The sequence below is a fragment of the Antechinus flavipes genome, chromosome 4 (genome assembly GCF_016432865.1).
Source record: "Antechinus flavipes isolate AdamAnt ecotype Samford, QLD, Australia chromosome 4, AdamAnt_v2, whole genome shotgun sequence".
NCBI classification, from domain to species: Eukaryota; Metazoa; Chordata; class Mammalia; order Dasyuromorphia; family Dasyuridae; genus Antechinus; species Antechinus flavipes.
Window position 1 is genome coordinate 376,111,278 of NC_067401.1, and position 20,557 is coordinate 376,131,834.

At 33.5% G+C, this 20,557-nt stretch overlaps 1 protein-coding gene across 2 annotated transcripts in view; it reads left to right on the top strand.

Moving 5' to 3' along the window:
• The window catches only part of KCNH1 (potassium voltage-gated channel subfamily H member 1), a 507,978-nt gene that overhangs the window by 274,194 nt on the left and 213,227 nt on the right, over positions 1–20,557 (top strand). For both annotated transcript variants that reach the window (XM_051998447.1, XM_051998446.1), the window contains exon 8: positions 19,212–19,411. In XM_051998447.1, the coding sequence (XP_051854407.1) occupies positions 19,212–19,411 (200 nt within the window). The remainder of the gene's footprint in view (positions 1–19,211; positions 19,412–20,557) is intronic.

The following is a 20,557-nucleotide window of genomic DNA, read 5'->3' on the forward strand; positions in this document are numbered from 1 at the left end:
AAAAATTTTTTTTAACAAAGGATGATTTCTATCTACTGGTCTCTAGGTTATGAGTATAGTATACTTCTTCAAAACCAGATCTTTTTATTTCTTATCAGGTAATAAAATTATTACTCATTATTAAAATAACACTACAAGTTATTAAGAATCCCTAATTACTATTTCATATTCTATTTTATGGAGTCAATGATAGTCTGTTTCTCTGTGCAAAGAGAACATATGTATATGCCCATATATGCTCTGAGGATTTATTATATCTATAGGTATTTGGTGGAAATTAAGTGAAAATGAATAATAAAAGGAAAAAAAGATCATTTAGTTGTTCACAGTTTTCTCTAAGTTAGTATTGTTTTTTCTTCTTTATTATATAGTGGTTAGACTTTTCTGACAAATAAAAAATACAATAGAAACAAACACCTTCCCAGATCATACCATCTTGGAAGCATCAAAAACTTACAGAGCTCCAGAACTAGTTTAAAAAACAATAGCACAAAAACTTTGAAGCTTGACACAATCCCTCCCCACACCCAGGTGAGCAGAGCCCAATTTTAACATAAAGTTCAATCAAGAAATAGGCTGGAAAAATGAACAAAAAATCTGACCATAAAAAGCTACTACTGTGACATAAACTCTGAAGAAGACAACAATGTTAAAAGAGCTACATACAGAACCTCAAAATAAAATGCTAATTGGATTCAAAGCCAGCAAGAATTCCTAAAATAAATTTTTTTTAGAGGTAAGAGTAGTAGAGGAAAAATTGTGAAAAGAAGTGAAAGTTATTCAAGAAAATTATGAAAAGAGAATTAACAACTTGGTAAAAGTCACAAAAATACTGAAGAAAAAAGAACTTTTAAAAACATAATTAACTTAATGATAGAAGAGCCTCAAAATTCAATGAAAAAAGAAATGCCTTAAAAATCAGAATTAGGCAAATTGAAACTAATGACTTCATGAGAGATCAAGAAAAAATAAAACCAAATTAAAATAATGAAAAGCATGAAAAATATAAAACATATCACTGGAAAAACAACTGACTTGAAAAAAATAAAGAAGAGAAACTCATCTCCTCTTATATTATAGAATATCTTTGCCTTCTTTCATCATTATATGGTAGATCTTCCTAGATTCTAAATGACTCCTGGATTCATATTATCACCTGTAGACTTCTCAATATGGGCTATAACATTTGCAAAACTAGAAGAATAAAGAATTGATTGAAATAGGGATGATTAAAAGAGGGCTTCTTGACATAGTTGAATTTGAATTGTTTTGTTGTAAAGTACATATATAGATGGTATAGAAATATTTTCTGCTTAATCAGAATTTTGAAAAGAGGATCTATCTGTGTATTTTTGTTTATAAATCTCCTTAAAAAGACTTTAATCATGAAGGGATTCTTGATTTATTTAATCACTGTAATAGAAATTTTCTCTGTACCAACAACATGAGGCAAAAATCTTTCAGCATTTGCAGTTAATGTTTGTCCTGTTGAAATTATAGAATAAACCACCTACATTTTCCAAATAAATAATAAAATACCAGTTCTTCCAAGTATTGTATAATTGAATTACCTTCCCTTTTCTACTTCAAATTTTATGGGGATTACTGGAATATTCTTTTTATTTTATTATTTTCTTTCTTTTCTGGTTATACATGTACATTAAATTTATTAAATACAAATTTCTTTATGAATCATGTTGGGAGAGAAAAATCAGAACAACAGGGAGAAACCATGACTGAAGAAAAAGGGGAAAAAAGGTAAACCTAGCACGTGGTGATTTACATTTAGTCTCCATAGTTCTCTCTCTGGATTCAGATGGTATTTTCTATCCAAAGTTTATTGGAATTGCCTTGGAACATTGAACTGCTGAGAAGATCCAATTTTATCACATATAATTTTGTTACTGTGTACAATGTTTTCCTGGTTTTACTCACTTCACCCAGCATCACTTTGTATAAATTTTTCAGGCCTTTCTAAAATCAGCTTGTTCATCATATTTATAGAATAATAATACTCTATTTCTTTATTATTCCAAAATTTATTCAACCATTCCTCAATTGATGAGCATCTACTCATTTTCCAATTCTTTGCTCACAAAAAGAGCTGTTACAAATATTTTTGCATATGTGGGTCATTTTCCATCCTTTATGATTTCCTTGGGATATAAATCCAATAGTAGCACTGCTGGATCAAAGGATATGCACAATATGCACAATTTTATACCCTTTTGATCATAGTTCCAAATTGTCTCCAAGATAGTTGGATCAGTTCACAATTCCACCAACAATGTTTCCCAGTTTTCCCACATCCCCGCCAACATTTATCATTCTCTTTTCTTGTTATCTAAGCCAATCTGAGAGGTATGAGGTATATCATAGTTGTTTTAATTTGAATTTTTCTAATGGTAATTTAAAGCATTTTATATGAGTATAGATGGCTTTAATTTCATCATCTGAAAATTGTTCATATTCTTTGAGCATTTATCAATTGGAGAGGAGCATTCTTAATTTAGTCAGTTTACAATCACATTTAAATGATAGACTAATAGAATATATACCAATAGACAATAAATTATTTATATAGTTTTTCTCCTCGAAAACACCATATGCTTTTATAACACAAAGGATTATAGTCTATCTTCACTGCTTCATTGTGGTTTAGCAATAACTTTGGATTCTCAAAGACTGTGCCAATGGAATGTAAACTCTGGCAGCTTTTGCCATGTTGGAAAAGCTTGGATTGCATATAGGTGAGAGAGCCAGTTTGTTGTTTTAAATAATGAAGTGTGTACACACACACACACACACACACACACACACACACACACACACACTCCTTGCCACCAAGTTAGTAATGAAATCTTTGGCTATGAATACTATTCAGGAAACAAAGAAAATTTCAGGTCCATCTGCAATTTAACTTCCTTGAACCCATTTCTTCATCTGTAAAGTGAATGAGTTGGACTATATGAACTCCCTTTTAATTATAAGAGATCCATAATCCTATAAAATGATGCTTTTAATTTTAAAAATATTTTGAAAATTTATTTCAATAAACTTGGTTTCTTTTGTAATCTTTTGTATTATACTGTACATTTAAAAACATTCCACTGAGCAGGAATCAATAGACTTTATCAGCTCTATCTGTTTCTACAGTGATGGTGTGGAGTAGCATAAGAGAAAACAAAAGGGGCTAAAAATCACAATTTTAAGTCATTTATAAATACTAACTTATTGTAGGCATCTTTGTAGATACCTATAGATCTTTGTTCTATGATGATTGAAATGCCATGCTACTGGAAGAACTGAAAAACATCAATATTGATAGTCTTACAATAAATCAAATCTGAATAACAAAAGAAGTGGCAGTTCAATAAAAGAACCGATAGCTCAGGAGTGCTCATTAGACCAGCAAACAAAGGATTTGACAAAATTGATTACAATTACATGCTGAAGCCACAAGAGATAAAATTTCATGGGTCATCAAATATAGGAAAGCTCATGATCAATATAAAACAAAGATTACTGTGAAGACAATTATAACTTGGCAGAAAATGAAGAATTAGAGAAATTCTCCAAGCATCTGGATAAGATCCTACTAGAAGAGCACGGTTGCCAGCGCTGGCTTCACTCACCAGGATAGTGGCAGAGAAAACACAAGAAAGAGAGCAAAGACTGAGTTTCCTCAGAAAAGTAGAGTTGGAGCATAACCAATGTGACCTTGCCTTTTCTATCCTTTCCCTTCTGCTGGCAGATCAGCTCTACTAGGGTTGGCTGGGGCTGTTTCTGAAATTTATAGTCTCAAGAGCTTCTCAAGATGAGTGATCCACTTAGTGTCCAAATCTTGGTTTCCATGACAGCAGATTTTCCTACTAGTTGTGAAGTTCGTAATCATAGGAAATGCAAAAGTTAAGGTAGAAATTCCTGCAAAGCCACAATCTTGAATCTAATCAATGAGTGAATCTATTCAATTAAAACAGCTATCACTAATTGAAAAATATGAATAACTAAAAAACAAAACATATCACAACAGATTAAATACAGAAGCATTTATGAGAACCAGCTGTATTCTATTTTACAAAAAATATGGAAAACAATGCTACTCTTCTCACGTAATTTTTTTGTTTGGAATATATAGTTTTTTTCATAAATATTATTTATGTTAACATAAAATGGATATATTGTTATTACTGAGAGAATTAAATATTTGAAAACGTATTCACCTTAATTTATAATATGGTAAATATCAACAGATATAATTTATATGAACAAAAACTATTTGAGGTTCTCAAAGGAATATTTTTAGGAGTATAAAAGGGTCATGAGACCAAAAAATTTGAGAGAGACAATGCTAATATATTTTCAATCATTGTGCATCAAAGTAGCTTAAACCTGAGCCCCAAATCTCCTCCCAGAATTTTAGCTACCTTGCTTCTTCTGACCTCCAAATTTAGTCCTCTCTATATATACCATTATTATGGCTATTCTCTTTAGCATCTCCTTAGCTCTGATCTCCTTGCACTGGTAACCTCCTCTGATCTATGACCCCAAACCAGGTCAGTCTATACTATATGTCCATCAGTTCTTTATCTGGAGCTGAACAGCATTTTTCACCATGAGTCCTTTGCAATTATGGTGGATCATTTTATTGATCAGCTACTAATTGTTTCACAGTTGATTATTTTTTCAATATTGTTTTTCTCCTGTTTCTATTCACCTCATTGTGCATCAGTTCATGCAGGTCCTCCCAGGTTTTCCTGAAATCATCCCTTTTATCATTTTTTATGATATAGTAGTATTACATCACATTTATATACCATATTTTGTTCAGATATTTCCCCAGTTGATGACTATCTCCTCAGTTTCCAATTTTTTTCCCCTAAAATAAAAGAAAGGAAAAAAAAAAGAAAAAAAAGAGGTACTAATATCCTTTTCCTTTGATTTCTTTGGTATATAAACCAAGTAGTATTATTGGGTGAAAGAGTATGAAAAGTTTTATAGCTTTAAGGGCATAGTTACAAACTGTTCTTCAAAATGATTGGATTAGTTCATAGTTCTGCCAACAGTGCATCAATTTACTTATTTTCTCATATCCTCTGCAGCATTTATCATTTTCTGTTTTTGTCACCTTAACTAATCTGATAGGTGTGAGGTGGTACTCAGAATTGTTTTATGTTCATTTTTCTTATTATTAGTGATAAAGCATTTATTTCATGGAATTATTAATAGTTTTGAATTATTTATATGAAAGCTCCCAGTCCCCATTTTTGACAATGTATCAATTGGGGAATGGTTTGTATTCTTACAAAATTGGGGTTAATTCCTTATATATTTGAGAAATGAGATCTTTATCAAAGAAACTTGCTACAAACTTATTTTCCCCAGTTTCTTACTTTTCTTCAAATTTTAGTTGCCTTGGTTGTTTTTATGAATTTTAAAATTTTTTATTCAATGAAATTAACCATTTTGGGAAGGACTATTTTAAAAGGCAAATAATATTTTATTATTATTATAAAAATAGTTTTAGCCTCTTAGACTTCCTGAAGGAGTCTCAGGGCATCCCCCATGACAACACTTTAAGAATGACTGCTCTGGAGTTGAAAAACCTCGATTAAAATTCTGCCTTTGGTATCTACTCCCTGTGTGACCTTGGTCCAATAGTGTAACCTTTCTGACCCTCATTTTCCTTATTGATAAAATAAGAGAATTGTACTCTGTGGTATCTGAGACCCCTCCCTGTTCTAGTTCTATGAACTTTCTTCAAAAGAAAAGTTTCAGGAGAAAAGGTGAAAAACTCCAGAAAAAGTTTCATTGTAATTTTAACTGTTTCCAAGTTGACAAGGCCCTTAGAGAGTTATGGCATAACCACAAATGGAAGATGAGCTGAGTTAAGGATAACAGGCTTATTTAATGGATTTTTAAATTGTGTTATTTTAAATTGCTTTGTTAATTAGTTTCCCTTTGATGACTCATATCAGTGAAATATAAACGGGTATCTCATTATAAAGTAACAAAAGCCTGTGTTGCAAACCTACAATCTAGGTTGAGTTTAGCCAGGTGTTTTGTAACTAACTAAATTATACTTTTTTTCTTTTTTTGCAATTAGTAAACCAACCAGCAGAAAATAAGTAAAGTAGCAAATTATTTGGTGACCTTTTCAACCTGTGACTGACCTTGGTGATTCATTTGCTGGAGTAATTGCCTGTAGAAATTGCTGGGCTTTTATCTGTAGTGCTATTAAAACACTAGTTGAAATGAGGTAGCACAGACTGCGTTGTTAATGGGTTACGGGTGGAGTGGAAGACTTTGTGGGTGAGTCGTCAGACACGAAGCTTAAAATAACCTTCTGTCTCTCCTGGAAGAATATTGCTTGTTGACTGGCATTCAACAAGAAGACCGCGTTTGAAAATGATTCTTGCTTTTGCTGTAATTTTGGGCAGGATGTTAAATCAAAGTTTTCAGATTCTCCATGATTTATGGGTAGAGTAGAGGGGAAAGAATGATGATTTGGGAGCCAAAATACTTGATTTCAAATTTAACCTTTGACTCTTATTATTTGTGTTGACTTGGGAAGTCAAGTTTCCTTATCTGTAAAATTAGTGGCTTGGACTTAAATGGTCCCTACAATTCTTCCAACCTTAAATCTATGATATGCACATGTGCACGTGAGTGTGTATGTATATGTCTGTGTGTGATGTTCTCTCATAACTCCAGAATCTCAGAGGAATTTTAGAGACAATCTGGACTGGACTCCTCTCGGCACCATGTCTGATAAATGGGTGATATCTATTCTGTACTTGAAGACATTTGATGATAGGGAATCCAATCTTCCCTGAAGTATCCCATTCTACTTTTGGCTATATCTAATAAAAAAGTTTTTCCTGGAATAGAGTTAAAATCTCTTCCAGAAGAATTCTGAGAAATTCTTCTAATCTTCAGACTATGTTTATTTCCAATATTTTCAATAATTTCCAACATAATTATTTCCAATATTCCAATAAGTAACCAGCTTAGAGTGGGAAGAAACCAGGATGTAATGAGAAGAACTTGCATGGAGTTGGCAGAAAAAGCTATAGATGCCTTATATTACGGCATCTATGGGGATGGATTTCAAATTATGAGAAATAAACGTTCACAAATTAGTTGCTAGTTACCATGTCAATGTTAACATCACCCTACCATCTACTCAAATGCATACTGTCCATATATTTGAATGAATAATTAAGGCTGATGATAGACAGCATCCATTAAAAATACTTCTTTAAAAAAATTTAAAGGTTAGTATAATGGACCTCTTTTTGTACAAATATTTGTCACGAACCAGGTAAAATGAAATTCTACTTTTCAGGCCACAGGTTCCTCACCCCAGTTTTGTACCCAGTCTTTTTTCACTTCAAAGCTATATGAGTAGCTTAATTTTGAATTATTTAAAAGTGATTTTCATAGCCATCAGTCTCCAAGGATTTAATACATATTTGGAGTTTAGAAATGGCTTCAGAGGGCTTTTGATTATAATATCATCCAAGAGATATTTGATTAAGGATTTTACCCCCTGGCCACTGACATTTAATATAGGAAAATGGTAAATATTCAGGTCCATCTGAGTGATTAAAAGATCATATCATATACACACAGTGATATCTTGGAAGTTAAATCTTTAATAAAATACTCTGCATTGTGTTTAATCTTAAAAAATAATTCTCTGGGCATCTAGGTGGCATAGAGCATCAGTCCTGAAGTCAGGAGGGCCCGAGTTCAAATTTGGCCTCAGACCCTTAACAGGAAATATGTTGGCTGTGTGATCCTGGGAAAGTCACTTAACCCCAATTGCCTTGCGCATATATATATATATATATACACACACACATATGTATATGTATATATATACACACATATATATGTATATGTATATATATACACATATATATGTATATGTATATATATACACACACATATGTATATATATATACATATATATGTATATATGTGTATATATATACATATATATGTATATGTGTATATATATACATATATATGTATATGTGTGTGTGTATATATATATATATATATATATATATATAAATTCTCAGGAGTTACTGTCCTCAAGATGGTACATGAAGAAGTCATCAGGTTTAGCAACAAGGGTTTCTAGCACACACCCAGTGGTCCAGGGCATTGGGGGTGTAGATGGGAGATGTAGCATGTGGGGAGAAAGGATGCCATGGCTGTCCTATCAGTTGAATGGAGAACATGAAGAATTAAGGAATTTTTGAATTCTTTGAAAAAAAGAAACTTTTGAAATCTATAGACTTTAAGTTGGATGGGGCATACTTAACAAGTAGTCACCCAATCTTTGCTCAAAGACCTGTAGTAAGGGGAAAACCATCACCTTTCAAAACAATCCATACCATTTTAGGGCATCTCTAATTGTTATGCCTCCCTACTATTTTTATGCATTTCTTTGCTTGCTGAGGATAAGCAAAAGTCAAAAGCTTCTTCCAATGAAAAGCCTTCCAAAAACTGTTTTCCTTTTCCAGAAAGAAAAGTAGAGAAAGAAAAATTTCATGACTGTTCTTCAACAGTCATAAATCAATGACAATACTAAATCAAGGTATTAATGACCTATCTTTCCCAATTAACTATGACTTCCTGCCTTTTTATGGGCATAATCTTAACCCAGCTGTTTGGCTAAGGGGAAGGGAAGGGAATAATCATTTATAAAGTTACCACCATGTTCCAGATACTATACTAAGTATTCTTATAAATATCTCTTTTAATTTTCACCACAATCCCCCTCCCCTATTTTACCATTGAGAGAATTTAGGCAAATAGAGATTACATGACTTGCAAGGATTGCATAGCTAATGGGTGAGACTGGATTTGAACTTGCGGTCTTCCTGACTCTAGGTCCATCACTTTTATCTATTTTGGCACCAGATACCACTATGAGGATCCAAAGCTCATAGCTTTAGATTTTGAAGGAATCTTAGAGAATATATAGTGAGGTCACAGGCAAGTATGTGTAATAAATCTGATATTCAAATATAGTATTCTTTCCACTGTTGGCACTCGGATCATTGGATGCCGATGCCAGAATTTCTTCTGATTCTTAGAAGTTGATACAAGTAATTTTTTAAAGCTAATGATTTTCTGGTAAATGTACTGATGAAGGGTCTTAAGCCTTTGGCCTTTATAAGAGTTACTCTCTATTCATTTTAGTTAGTATTCACTGAAACAGACCCCTGAATGGTAACCAAACTCTTGGAATATTGTTAGAGTCAGCCTTGATGGTGAGGAAGGCATCTAGTAATGCTTAACAAATACTTCTAGATTATAGTTTTTCTTAATTTGATAATAAGAAATAGTTTTCAGTTCTGTGATTCAGGGAAAGGTTATTAATAAGCCCATTAAAATGTGGATTTCTTGAGGGCAGGAACTGTTTTATTTTTGCCTCTGCATCCTCAGTGATTAGTAAAATGTCAGGTACATTATTGACTAACATTTCTGTTGTGCTTAAAGGGTCACAAGTATTTAATTTCTCCCCCTATTGCTTAGACTACATATGCCTTGTTTTTTCTCTGCCTTTTGTCCATATTACTGTATATCAGTACTCACCCATTGGCACTCACCAAAGGGCAGACAAGGAAGATAAAAGAAAATAAAATTCAAAACAAACCATCTGGCTATTGGGTCACAGCACTGGTAGGCTTAAACTCAAATAAATATTTGTGATTCCGGGTTTCATTTAACCAGATTCCTTTTCTCCCTAGAGCCCACAGATCATTTAGGGCTGTCTGTATTCTAATTTTTCTTTTGCTTTCTAATTAAGAGTAAAAGTTCTCAGAATCACCGAAACTTAAAATTGCATGAGGTCCAAGGGGTTCTGTGATTCAAACCAGGAATACTGAACAGGAATATTATCCACAGTATCGCTGGCATATATAGTCTTTTAGCCTTTAGTCAATGACCTTAGACTCTATTGCCTGAAATGCATTCCTTCCTTACTTTGATCTCTTGAGATCTAGGCTCCAACTCTATCTTCTACATAAGATCTTCCAGAGATTACTTTGTATTTATTCATTATATATTCTGTGTATATTTGTTTATACATATGTTGTCTCCTCTGAAAGAATAAAAGTTGTTTGATAATTGGGAGAGTTTCATTTTAATTATTGGTTAGTAGAGTCAGTAGAGTATATTGGAGAGAGAGTTGGCTTTGGAGCCAGGAAGATCTGTAGTTAAGTTTAGTCTCAAATAAATACAGGCTGCATTCAGTGCCCGACAACTTTTTAAGCCTAAAAGCCTATAAATGACAGAGAAGATGCCAGTATTCATTGATAGAAGTTTCATCATCTGAAGATTCACAGATCTAATCCTTATCTTAAAAGTCCACAGGTCTTTGCCATTGACCTTGCTGTTATTCTCTCTGCTCCTTGATCATTGCTAGCTAACACTCTAGCTTTGTCTTCAGGCTCAAATGTTTGTCTTCAGTTGTGCCCTAGGGACTACTGAGCATTTCTATTATACCCTGTATCTGAATCCTCCAATATGTGATATTTCCCCTAATTAAAATGTCAGCTCCTTGAAAGCAGGGACTATTCCCAACATTTAGTGTAGTACCTAGCACATATTAGTCATTTAATGAATGCTTATTGGTTTGTTAACTGCTCTAATTATTAGAAATTTTTTTCTTAGATTGAACCTAAATTTGTATTCATTCCTCCTAGTTCTTCTGTCTAGATCCAAGCAGAAAGTCCTTCTGCCAAATATCAGTTTTTTCAAATGCTCAAAGACAGCTTTAACTTCCACCCTACTCTACTAAATCTTCTCTCCCACAATTTAAACATCCCCATTTCCTTCACAAGATATCCATATGGTATGAACTTGAGTTCTTTCACCAACCTGATTACCTTTTTCTAAGTACTGAATATGATATATGAATGTAGTGTCTTTGGTAGTCTTTAAGGCTTTTGATTTATGTTTTCTTCTCCTAAGGTGAACACATGCTCAGTCATTAGAGATGGGCTGATTCCTTGTGAGGATGGAAGATCGGTGTTAGTTTTGATTTCACAAAATTCTCTCTGGAATGATAGAAACCATGACTTTCCAGCAGGGAAAATTAGAAAACAGAGTTGCCTCCTTTTAAATCCTTTACCTCTCCTTAATTCTTCAGAAGATATATTATCTCATTTTACACAGTAAAGCCTTCATTTCTAAATTTCGCTGTAATTGGTGCTTCTTTCCTTGTGCTATTGGTACATCTGAGGAGAACCTGATTACTTAAAGGACTGTAAAACCAGAGCATTAAATAGATTTTTTTTTACTGTCATTCTGTGAAGAATAAAATTTCAGGCCAAGGCTGAGAATGTGGTAAGAGATAGAACACCAGATTGGGAGCCTTGAAATATGATTTTGATACCAACTAGCTGTGTAATTTAAGCCATTACTTTCATTTTTATAGGCTGCAGGTTCTTTATGTGTGAAATTAGGAGCATTTGCTTAGATGGCCTTTCCCAATTTTAAAATCTCTAGTTCTTTGTGTAGGTACAACCAGTTGAAATAGAGAATAGTGCTTGGGTCTCTTATCATGGCTCATCAAGCTGCCACATGGCCTTCTTTCCCTGAAATATGTCTCTGACATGCCATATGTCCTTTCTCCTATTGGTGAATCCCTTCTAAGATCTCCTTTGATAGGAGAGGACAAGCAAGACAACCTTCAATCTTCTCCTGGCTATGTTTCTGATTTCAATATCTAGCCTTTAGTTCCCTTGATTCTTTGGCTCCCTTTTTGTATATCTTTCTTCCCTCTAGAAATGTAAGCTCCTGGAGGGCAGGGACACATTTTCTGTTTGTTTATATTATATTCTCAGGTTTAAAACAGTGGCTAATAAATAATAAGGGCTTACAAATACTTGTTAAACTACTCTTCAAGGGGGTTCTTCATTTGAATTCTTCTAACAGCAGAACACAACATGTCACATTTGCAGATCTTACCTGGAATGTTCTACCAGGCTGCCAGTCAACAAGATGGGCTATTTGTGAGCTGACACTTATATTATTTGGGTTTTTTTGAGGTACAAGAATTCTCATGGGCAAAATATATGTGTAATGAAATAACCCTATATAATAGTAATCTACCATTTTCTTGCTATTATCTGCAAGAGGGATTAGTACTACTATTACTACTCATTAGATAGAATGATTCAGGTCATGACATGGCAAAACATGACAAGATATCCATCACAGATTACTTATATGAATGAACAAGGAAAAAAAGAAGTTTCCTGGTAGAACTCATCAAGAGGGAGAAGCCACTAGAGGAAAAATGCTGGATGTACAGAATCCCTCATAGCAGACTTAGTTCTGGAAAGGATTCAGCAAAAATGTTTGTCATTAGCAAATCTTTTGTAGGAAAAACATAATCTTGGGGGTTTCTCAAGAGAGGAAGGGAAATAAGGGTGGAAACAAGGATGTTGAGACTTAAAGTATCTTTAAAATGCCAATTAAAGTAATATGAGCACATTATAATTGACTAAACTATGATAAAAAGATAGTCTGGGAAATTAAGTTCCCAGGATAAGCATTTTACCATTTTCTGACAAGGAGAGAGAATAAGTTGGCTTCACAATTATCATTACTACTACTACTACTACTACTACTACTACTACTACTACTACTACTACTACATGTATTTAGTGCTTTATGGTTTGCAAATATGCTGGAGGTAGTTCATACCAACTCATAAAAAGCATTCATTAAATTTCCAATTCCCTCAGAAATCAACAAATGCTACAAATCAGGATTTGATTTATTATGTTGCTGACTGATTAGACTTAAAAAGGTGATTATGAAAATGTTAATAATGTAGATTAACTATTAATTGTGTCGAGTAATTTTTTTCCAGAGAATTATTTACCAATTTACCAAATTTAACATTTGCTGGCACACCTCTGACTATGACAGCATATATATCATCCCACACCTATAGGCCTTTGCCTCTAGAAAGGGAAGGTATTTTTTTCAGGGTTTTTTTTAATGCCAAATTTGGTCATTATAATTACAAAGCATTTAATTTGAAATTTGGTTCTTTGTGTTTATGTTATAGTCATTGTCCAAAGGCAATAGTTACCCAATGGTCAATAAATACTTATTAAGCACCTGCCATGTGCCAGGCACTATGCTAGGCTTTGAAAATGCAAATATTAAAAAGACAATTCCTTCCCTCAAGAAACTAACAATAAAATGAGAGAAGATAATATGCAAAAGAAGCTTGAAAGGAGAATTGTGTGGAGAGGGAAGCAGAGTGAAGACGTGGTAGAAAAGTAAAACAAACAAACAAAAAAACCCTTAATGAATTTAGCCAGGTGAGAAATGGAATCTCTAAGATATCTGCCCTCCTTCTTAAATGGAATTTGAGGAGTTTATGGCTCCACCCTCTAATCAGAGAAGCAGATATTATTTATATGTATTGTTTTTCTGCTTTTTTTTACTGTCTCAGTTCGTATGAATATTTCATATTTCTCTGAATTCTCTGAATATCTGAATATTCATATTTTCTTATAGCATAATACTATTCCTTTATATTCGTGTGCCATAATTTTTTAAAATGATACCAAAATCCATGGCACTTGCAAAACATATCTATAAACATTTTGGTGTATGTGACAAGTTTCTCTTTTTCAGTATTTGATCTCTTTTGAAAATGTAAATAGCAGTAGGAATTCAAGCTCAAAGTTTATGCACATTTTAATCTTTTTTTATATATATAATTACAAATTGCCTTTTGAAATGGTTAGGCCAGTTAAAAGCTTCATCAATAATATAACAATGTGACTATCCTTCTATAATTCTAACATCATTTCCATTTTTTGTCATCGTTTTCATGTGAGGTAAAGCTTCAAAGTTATACAGACACATACACACACACGCATATATATATATATATATATATATATATACACACACATAAATATATATATACATATATATATATAAAATCATTAGCAATTTGAAGCAACTTTTCATAAAGTTGTAAATAGTTTATAATAATTAATCTGACAAGTGTTTATATTAATTTGGCTATGTGTTAATTGAGAAATGGCCTTTGATCTTAAATATTTTTGTGAATTCTCAAGTGTCTTGGATAGTAGAACTTCTCTTAGCCAAAGATGTTATAAAGATGTTGCTTCTCATCCTTACTGCATTGATATTTTCCTTGCAAAATCTTTTAAAATTTCATTTAGTTAAAATAACAGTTTCATATTTTATGATTAGCTCTTTTCTTTAGTAAAGTGTTCTCTTTCTTGCCATAGTTATCAAGAGTACCTGATCTTGTTTTCCAATAATTGTCTTATGGTATGACCTTTAACAGGTCACGCATACCACATTGAATTTAGATTGGTAAATGGTACAATATATTGGTCTATACCTTATTTCTGCCCATCTTCTTTCTAGTTTCCTAGCATGTAATTGCCGAATAAAACAAGTTATATTCTCAGATTTATTAAATACTGAGTTGTTTCTGATCCCTCTTTATCTAGTTTCTTCCACTCATCTACTTTTCTATTTTTTAGTCATTACCAAATACTTGTGATAATCATTACTTTGAAATATCATTTTGGATTTAGAAATGCATTCCTTCATTTTTAAATCCTCTTTCATTATTTCTCTTGGGTTCCTGAACCATTTTTTCTTCCAAATGAATTTTGTTATTATTTTATCTGGCTCTATAAAATACCCTCTTGGTAGTTTGATTGATTTAGCAGTAAATACGTAAATTAATTTAGATAGCATCATCATTTTATGATATTGGCATTGCAACTGCTCTAATTTTTATAAAATACGGAATTATATTGAGCTGAAACCTTGTTGCCTGTAATTTCTATCCATTGTTGGTAGTTTCATCTTTTAGAGCACAGAAGAATAAATCTAATTCTTTGGTCACATGAAAGTCATTCAAATATCATCCCTCCTCCCTATCTATGGTTTTTTCTCTTTAATATATCCTTTCATATTTTGTACCACTCTGAGTGAGAAATGCTTTTTTATTATCATTAAAGCTAAGTTTGGTTAGTTTCCTTCCTTGTGTCCTAGAGAATCTTCATGTTATAATTGTCCTATTAACTCTGAGATCAGTGCATATTGAAAAGAACCTGACTCTTAACAGTGTTGGAGTGAAGATTTGCATTTGAATTCTTTCGTTACTTCCTTACCACTTCTGTAGTCTTAGTCATCTCACTGATCCTCCATATGCTCTGTTGTAAAATGAGGGGTGTAAATCTAAATGAACTTCAATAGTTTTTAATCCTACCATCAAATGATTAATCTATCAGGAGATGCCTTAGACATAAAAAAAAGCTTGGATTTTTAACAAGGTGTTGGACAAAGACTCTCTTGACACATTTGTGAAAAAGATGAAAAGATGAGGGTCAGATAATGGTACAGTTAGGTGGATTCTGAACTGGCTTCCGGTTTGGATCCAAAGTTTGATAATTAATGAACAATCTGCAGTCTAGAGAGAGGTCTCCAGTAGAGTGCCCCAGGAATCTTGTATAAGCTCAGTTCTGCTCATTAATCTTATCAGATGAAAGTTCCATTAGCATGCTAATTAAAATATTCTAAGACACAAAGCTAGGCAAGATAGCTAACTAATAGGAACAACAGGATTGGGGTCCACAAAGATCATAATAAAATGAAATGGGGATCGAAGAAGACAAAAATAGAGAAAATTATACATTTCTATACCCAGAATGAAACATTTGTCTGCACTGAATGGGGGAAACATAGAAAGAAACTTGGGTGAATAAGACAGGGATTCTAGCAAGTTCTCAAAATGAGTCAGTTGTATGATTCAACAAGATCAAATGAGATAACATTTGTAAATTATTTAGCACAGTGCCTGGCACATACTAGACACTTAATACATGTTTATTCTCCTCCTTAACCACCAATGAGATAAATATTAGCAGATTTATTATTTATTAGTAGATGTTTAGTATTCAGGTAGAAAGGGATCATGGTCCTACTATATTCTGTTCTGGTCAAAATGTATTTAGAATATTGTATCTCCTTTAAGATACCACCTTTAGGAAATCAAAGTGGAAGAAATCCAAGTGATTCCAAGATAATGAAGAAAATTCAAAGGATTTTATATGGATTGGTTGAATGAATTTGGGCATGTGTAATATTATACCCCCAAAGCTAATCTAACCTTGAGCCACACTAAGGAGGACATAGCTTCCCGTAATAGGGAGGCAGCATATTTATCGTATTTCTTGCCCTCATCAGACCTACTCTGCAGTATTGTTTTCAGTTTTGGGCACCATGATTTAAGCAGAGGAAAAGAGAACAAGCATTGATTAAATGTCTATTATGTGCCAAATACAGTGCTAAGCACTCTACAGATTTTGTTTCATGTAATCCTCACAATAATCCTGGTGGTATCTAGATGTTATTGCTATTTATTCCCATTACACAGTTGAGGAATTTGAGGTAGATAGTTCAAGGGACTTGTCCAAGATCACATAGTCAACAAATCCATTATCAAATATGGATGAGCTAGCTCCAAGACCTAACATTATTCACTATGTCATCTGGCTGACATTGATTAACTGGTAGCCAATTAGGATGGTGAAGGACTTTGAATCTATGACATATAAAAAGCAGTAGAAGGAAATGGATTTATTTATCCCAGAAAGGGGAAGAGATGACTAGGGACATGATAGCTGTATTCTAGTATATGAACGACGCTCAGATGAAAGAGGGATTGATTAGATTAATCTACTGTGCCCAAGAGGACAGGAATAGGAATCCTAGGTAGAAGTTGCAAAAGGTAAATTTATATTTTGTCAGGAGAAACTTCCTATAATTGTTGTTTTTATTGTTGTTTATTCATTTTTCACTTGTGTCCAACTCTTCACGACCACATTTGGAATTTTCTTGGCAAAGACACTGGAGTGGCTTGCTGTTTCCTTCTCCAGTTCATTTTACAGTTGAACACACTAAGGCAAACATGATTTGTCTAGGGTTTATACAGTTAAGTGTCTGAGGCCAAATTTGAATTTACGAAGATGCGTCTCCCTGATTCCAGGCTTATACTTTATTCACTGTACCACCTACCTATAAGAATTATCCAGAAATGGAATGGGCTCCTTTGAGAAGTAAGTTCTAAGTTCCTCCTTCAAAAAGCAGAGACTGATCAATTCCTTATAAGATATGTTCATATTTGGATCATCTCTAATGGCTTCTGATGGTCTTTACAGCTTCCCAGTTCTGTGATTCTGTGCCCTAAGCCTGTTTAACCTTAAGAGCAAAAAATTTAGTGACAATGTTTCAATAGATGTTTGTTGTGTTTAAAGAGACCTTATATGAAAGGTAGAGTATACCTCCTTTGCTTGGCTCTATAGGATAGAACCAGGTCTTATGAATGGAAGAAGTAGAATGGCAGATTTGTTCAGTATAAAGGAAAAAGCAAAACCAAATTCTTAAACAAAAATTTTTTTTCAATAATAGCTTTGATATTTTGAAACACATGCAAAGATAGTTTTCAACATTCACCCCTGCAAAACCTTGTATTCCAAATTTTTGTCCTTCCCTACTCCACCTCCATCAGACAGCAAGCAATCCAATATAGGTCAAATGTACAATTTTTCTGAACATATTTCCATATTTATCATGCTGCACAAGAAAAATCAGATTGAAAAGAAAAAAAAAAGGAGGAAAAAAAACCAGTGAGCAAGCAAATAACAACAACTAAGGAGAAAATAATATGTTAAAATCAAAATCTTAACAATTAGAGCTGTCCTCAAATGGAAAATCCATCTTATAATGTAATGAATTTCTTTTCACTGGAACTATTCAATCAACAGTTGGAAGACTGCCTGTCCAGGATTTGTAGACTGCATTCATGGGGCTGTATTCTATGAGCTGGGCGGTCTTTTCTAATTCTAAGAATCAATGATTTAATTATTCTTTGAAAGTCAAAAACCTCAAGTAGAGTAGCTCAGAGGACATCTGACCTATGATCTGGAGTTTATGGTATGTATTTAGGAGGCTAGAGAGAGATTAATAATAATCTACTCTAAAGGAAGCTTGTTACAGTAGCAAGAATAAGGTATTTCTCATAAGAGAATCTACGTTTAAATTCTAATTCTGCTATTAACTGCTTTTATGAACTAAGAGCAGCTAGGTGGTCCAATGGAGAGGTCATTGGGTCTGGATTCAGGAAGACCTGAGTTCAAATTCAGCCTCAGAAACTTACTAAATCTGTAACCCTGAGAGTTTCCTTAAAAGCAGAATGTGGGTAATGATAACACTAACCTCTTAGGATTGTCAAAAGAATCAAATGAGATAATTTTTGTAAAGCACCATACCTAACACACAATGAGTGCTTAATACATGCTTGCTTCCTTCCTTCTTTGGATAAGACACCATCTTTGGGCCTCAGTTTTTTTCATGTGTAAAATGAAAGATTGGACGTATCTTTACGGTTCCTTCCCAGTTTTAGATGGATGAACCTGAGTCAGAAGGCTGGGCCACTAGACTGCAAGTTTCATCATGGCTGGAAAAGGCAAGCAGGGGCATGTGAGGTTAGATGAGAAGCTCACACTCGAATTTGGGGATTCTAGAAAACTCATAATCCAGAAAGATTGTAGTTAAATGCTAGGGGGACTGAAATACTTGGTCAGTTGAGTGGAGGAGAGTATGTGAGACACTAGCCAGGAGTTAAGGAATTGAGCTAAGTACCTACTCAACAAAGTTGGGGGGTGAAGATCTAAGTCAAAAATAAAAAGAGGGGAGAACTAGCCAGATTGCCATAATGAAGGTGAACAGCAATTCTATAATATGACTTTTATCTGCTATAGAAATCTGGTAACTTTGTATAACTGGAGTTCTTACAAAGTTACCTGATTATATCTAGGACTTGACACTAATTATTCAAAAATGTGTGTTTGTGCATGTGTGTATGTGTATGTGTATGTATGTATTTCTCCTAGTTCTTCTATATCATTATGCTCAGGCTAACCAGCCTTCCAGAATGCCCATGCTGTTTATTCTTTTTAAGGTTACGAAGAAAGGAACCATGGTCTCAGGCTCTGGGCATGTTGCCGAGATGCTTAATCTCCTGGCCATTTCTATGGCATGTTTTGGGAAGGTCATTCCACTTCTGGACTCCTACTCACATATCATTTCCTTTTCCTTCTTTCCTACAGCCCTTCTATATGCCACCATTTTTGGAAATGTGACCACCATTTTCCAGCAGATGTATGCTAACACTAACAGGTACCATGAGATGCTCAATAGTGTTCGGGACTTCCTGAAGCTCTACCAGGTGCCAAAGGGACTCAGTGAACGAGTCATGGACTATATTGTGTCTACTTGGTCTATGTCCAGAGGCATTGACACTGAAAAGGTAAGAAATTAGAAACTTAGAAAAAACTACTTGTCATATAGATTTCTCCATTTCATAATTTAGAGGGTCAACTAACTGTAATTCAATCAAGATTTATTATATGTTACTTCCTTATTACATATTCCTTTCCATACATTGTGTGGTCTAGCTAAACTAGACTTTTTGCTGTTCCTAATATATATTGTATTATTCTCCATCTCTAAACTTTCCCACAGACTATCCTTCATACCTATAATGTACCCCTGCCTTATCTATACTTTTCATACTCTCTAGTTTCCTTCCAAATTCAGCTCAAGCATTGGCTCCCATAAGAGGCCTTTTCTAATGCCTAGTCCCGCAAATTAATTCACATTTATCTCATATATTCTTATATGTATACATATTATCTTCTCCAATAGAATATAAACTCCTTGAGAGCAGAGATGTTTTATTTTTATCTTTGTGTCCCAATGCCTAACATAACATAAGAGTCACTTATTAAATGCTGTTGATGGATTAATTACTTACTGTGTATGTCTCTAGAGATCCAAAAAAAAAAAAAAAGCAGCAAAATATATCCTGCTCTCAAGAAGTTTACATTCATTAGAAGAATAGAATAGGTATAGAAATGAACAAGATACTAACTTAGAAGTATAATTTGGGATTTTTGAGCAGTTACTCTGAATTTTATCATCTGTGAAAGGGGAATATTGATTAAATCCACATTCTTCTCTGAGAGTTTGATTGCGTCAGTTTCATATCATTAAATTGTTCTTAGGAAAGCTTGGTCAAATAGCATAATAGGGTGAAAAGAAGAGTGAAAAATGGTCATATGAGAAAAGTATCATCAATTCTCTATGATACAGGTGTGGATTAACCACCTTGAGAATTATTTTAAAACAAGTATTTAATCCTAGCCACCTTTTCCTTGCAATTTTTGCTGTGTCAAGTCTTGTCAGTGTGTGTTCAGAAAATTAAAATTTGTTTTAATATTAGCCTGAGCTGAACATTGTTAAAAAGACAAACCTTCTGTAACCATATGGAAAATTGAAGACAAATATGGATTAATTTGGATTATTTGTGTAACTATTCTTTCTTTAATATCATGGTCAAAAGTTGAAGAGGTGATATAAATTGAATATGGGTATATCCTCATCCTGGGAGAGT